The sequence below is a fragment of the Dipodomys ordii genome, unplaced genomic scaffold (genome assembly GCF_000151885.1).
Source record: "Dipodomys ordii isolate 6190 unplaced genomic scaffold, Dord_2.0 Scaffold115, whole genome shotgun sequence".
NCBI lineage: Eukaryota > Metazoa > Chordata > Mammalia > Rodentia > Heteromyidae > Dipodomys > Dipodomys ordii.
Genome location: NW_012267331.1, coordinates 1,821,297 through 1,823,589, shown reverse-complemented (window position 1 = coordinate 1,823,589; position 2,293 = coordinate 1,821,297). Strand labels below are relative to the sequence as shown.

At 58.4% G+C, this 2,293-nt stretch overlaps 1 protein-coding gene across 1 annotated transcript in view; it reads left to right on the top strand.

Annotated features, from left to right (window-relative positions):
- Adi1 (acireductone dioxygenase 1) overlaps positions 1 to 1,835 on the top strand; it is a 3,539-nt gene extending 1,704 nt beyond the window's left edge. The window contains exons 2-4 of the mRNA XM_013028875.1: positions 955 to 1,134; positions 1,273 to 1,608; positions 1,682 to 1,835. Coding sequence (XP_012884329.1) covers positions 955 to 1,134; positions 1,273 to 1,392 — 300 coding nt within the window. The 3' untranslated portion in view covers positions 1,393 to 1,608; positions 1,682 to 1,835. The remainder of the gene's footprint in view (positions 1 to 954; positions 1,135 to 1,272; positions 1,609 to 1,681) is intronic.
- The last annotated feature ends 458 nt before the right edge of the window (positions 1,836 to 2,293 follow it).

Genomic DNA, 2,293 nt, shown 5'->3' with positions numbered 1-2,293 from the left:
GGGTGCTCTCGGAGCTGGGCTGTCTGTGTCTCTCGGGGGGCTCCCAGCTCTGGCCTCCCTCCGTTCTCCCCAGAGCTGGGCTGTCTGTGTCTCTCGGGGTGTTCTTGGAGCTGGGCTGTCTGTCTCTCTGGTGTTCTTGGAGCTGGGCTGTCTGTGTCTCTTGGGGTGCTCTCGGAGCTGGGCTGTCTGTGTCTCTCGGGGGTGTTCTCGGAGCTGGGCTGTCTGTCTCTCTGGTGTTCTCGGAGCTGGGCTGTCTGTGTCTCTCGGGGTGCTCTCGGAGCTGGGCTGTCTGTGTCTCTCGGGGGGCTCCTAGCTCTCCTCTCCTTCTGTTCTCCCCAGAGCTAGGCTGCCGTGTCAGCTTCGCAGGCTGGGAGTCCTGTTGCGCTCAGCGGGCTTCGTCCTCGTACGCTGGAAGCCCGCGTGGGTGCCTGTGCCCGAGGCCTCACGATTTCAAAGACCACTCTGCCTCATGGGTTCCCTGCTCACGCTCCAAGCGTGGCTGGCGCCTCCTCTCCCACATGGAGGTGGGCTGAACTCACCCTCTTGAGTCATCTCTCCCCTTGGTGGAGCTGAGGATTGAACTTGGGGCCTCAGGCTTGCCAGGCAGTCACTTTACCACTTGAGCCACAGCTCCACTTCCAGTCTTTTTGGTGGTTGATTGGAGAGAAGGGTTTCAGGGACCTTCCTGCCCGGGCTGGCTTCCAGCAGTGATCCACAGGTCTCAGCCCCTGAGTGGCTGGGGCGCCAGCAGGGGCCACCGGAGCCCGGCTCAGCTCTGCTCCCAAAGTCCCCGCTGGCTGCAGTGCTGGCTGTGGGGCGTTGGGCTATGGGTGTGGTGGTGGTTGTGGTGGAAGGTCGTGGTCTTTGGGGGTGGGCTGTGGTCCTGGGGATGTTGGGCTGTGCTCGCAGGTGGCGGGCCGTGCTCAATGAGTGCTCCCACGCCTCCCGTGGCAGCTGAAGATGTTCTACGAGGAGCACCTGCACCTGGATGAGGAGATCCGCTACGTCCTGGAGGGCAGTGGGTACTTCGACGTCAGGGACGAGGAGGACAAGTGGATCCGGATCGCCATGGAGAAGGGGGACATGATCACGCTTCCGGCCGGCATCTACCACCGCTTCACGCTGGACGAGACGGTGAGAGGAGGCGGGGGGCCCTGTGAGGCGTGGGGTGTTGCTGTGTCCCTGAGGAGGACCCAAGGTGTGGGGCGCTGTGGTTAGCATACAGGAAGCCAAGGGTGGTGCTGAGAGTGGGCCGTGTCTGTTCTCCTCTAGAACTACGTGAAGGCCATGCGGCTGTTCGTGGGAGAACCGGTGTGGACGGCCTACAACCGGCCCGCTGACCACTTCGCTGCCCGGGAGCAGTATGTGAGGTTTCTGGCAGAGACAGTGTAGTGGTGGCCATGCTGGTGACGCCCCACCAGGCCACGGGAGACCCCCCTCCCCCAGCAGGGAGGCCACGCCACGCCTGCCAATCAGAAGTTACTCGTTCCTCTGCTTTTATGTTGTAGACTTAACAAGTAAATCATTTCAATGTGAGATTATCTGACCAGAATATTTATAGATGGACTGTAAGACTGATTTTCCCAGATTTTCCCTGATTCAACCAAGGTTTGTGTTGAAGCCGTGTGCATCTGTAACAACCAAGTTTCGTGTTGAAGCCGTGTGCATCTGTAACACCAAGGTTGGTGTTGAAGCCGTGTGCATCTGTAACAGGATGTGAGTCCTTAGTGTCTGCCGGCAGCGCCCGTGGCCGGCACTGGCACTGGGCAGGTGGGAGGTGAGTTCTCCCAGAGGGTACTTTGTCCTTGTTCTAATAAAGCATCCCATGTGCACAACGCTGAGCTGTGTTCGTTGACATCTGAGCGGTGTCTCCCGGCTGGCTGACGTGGCCCTCGCCATTCTGTGAAGATTCGGTATGAATGCGGCTGGTTTGATCCCCGAGTCTGTGGATTCGGTATGAACGTGGCTGGTTTGTTCCCTGTCTCTGTGGATTCGGCATGCATGTGGCTGTTTATTTCACCCATGTTAGTGGAGTGTGACATGGCCAGTATGTTACCTGTGGAATGAGTATGACATGGCCGGTATGTTACCCGTGTTAGTGGATTTTCAGTGACGTTCTTGCTTTCACAGCTGGGAGTTACATGTTATTGGGAGAAGCCATACATTGTTTTCCACCCCTTGTTCTGGGGCTGGGGTGAAATCGGAGGTAGACGTACTCAGCCCCTATTTTTTTTTTTTTTGGGTCTGGTCGTGGGCCTGGGCGCTGTCCCTCAGCTCTTCAGCTCAAGGCTAG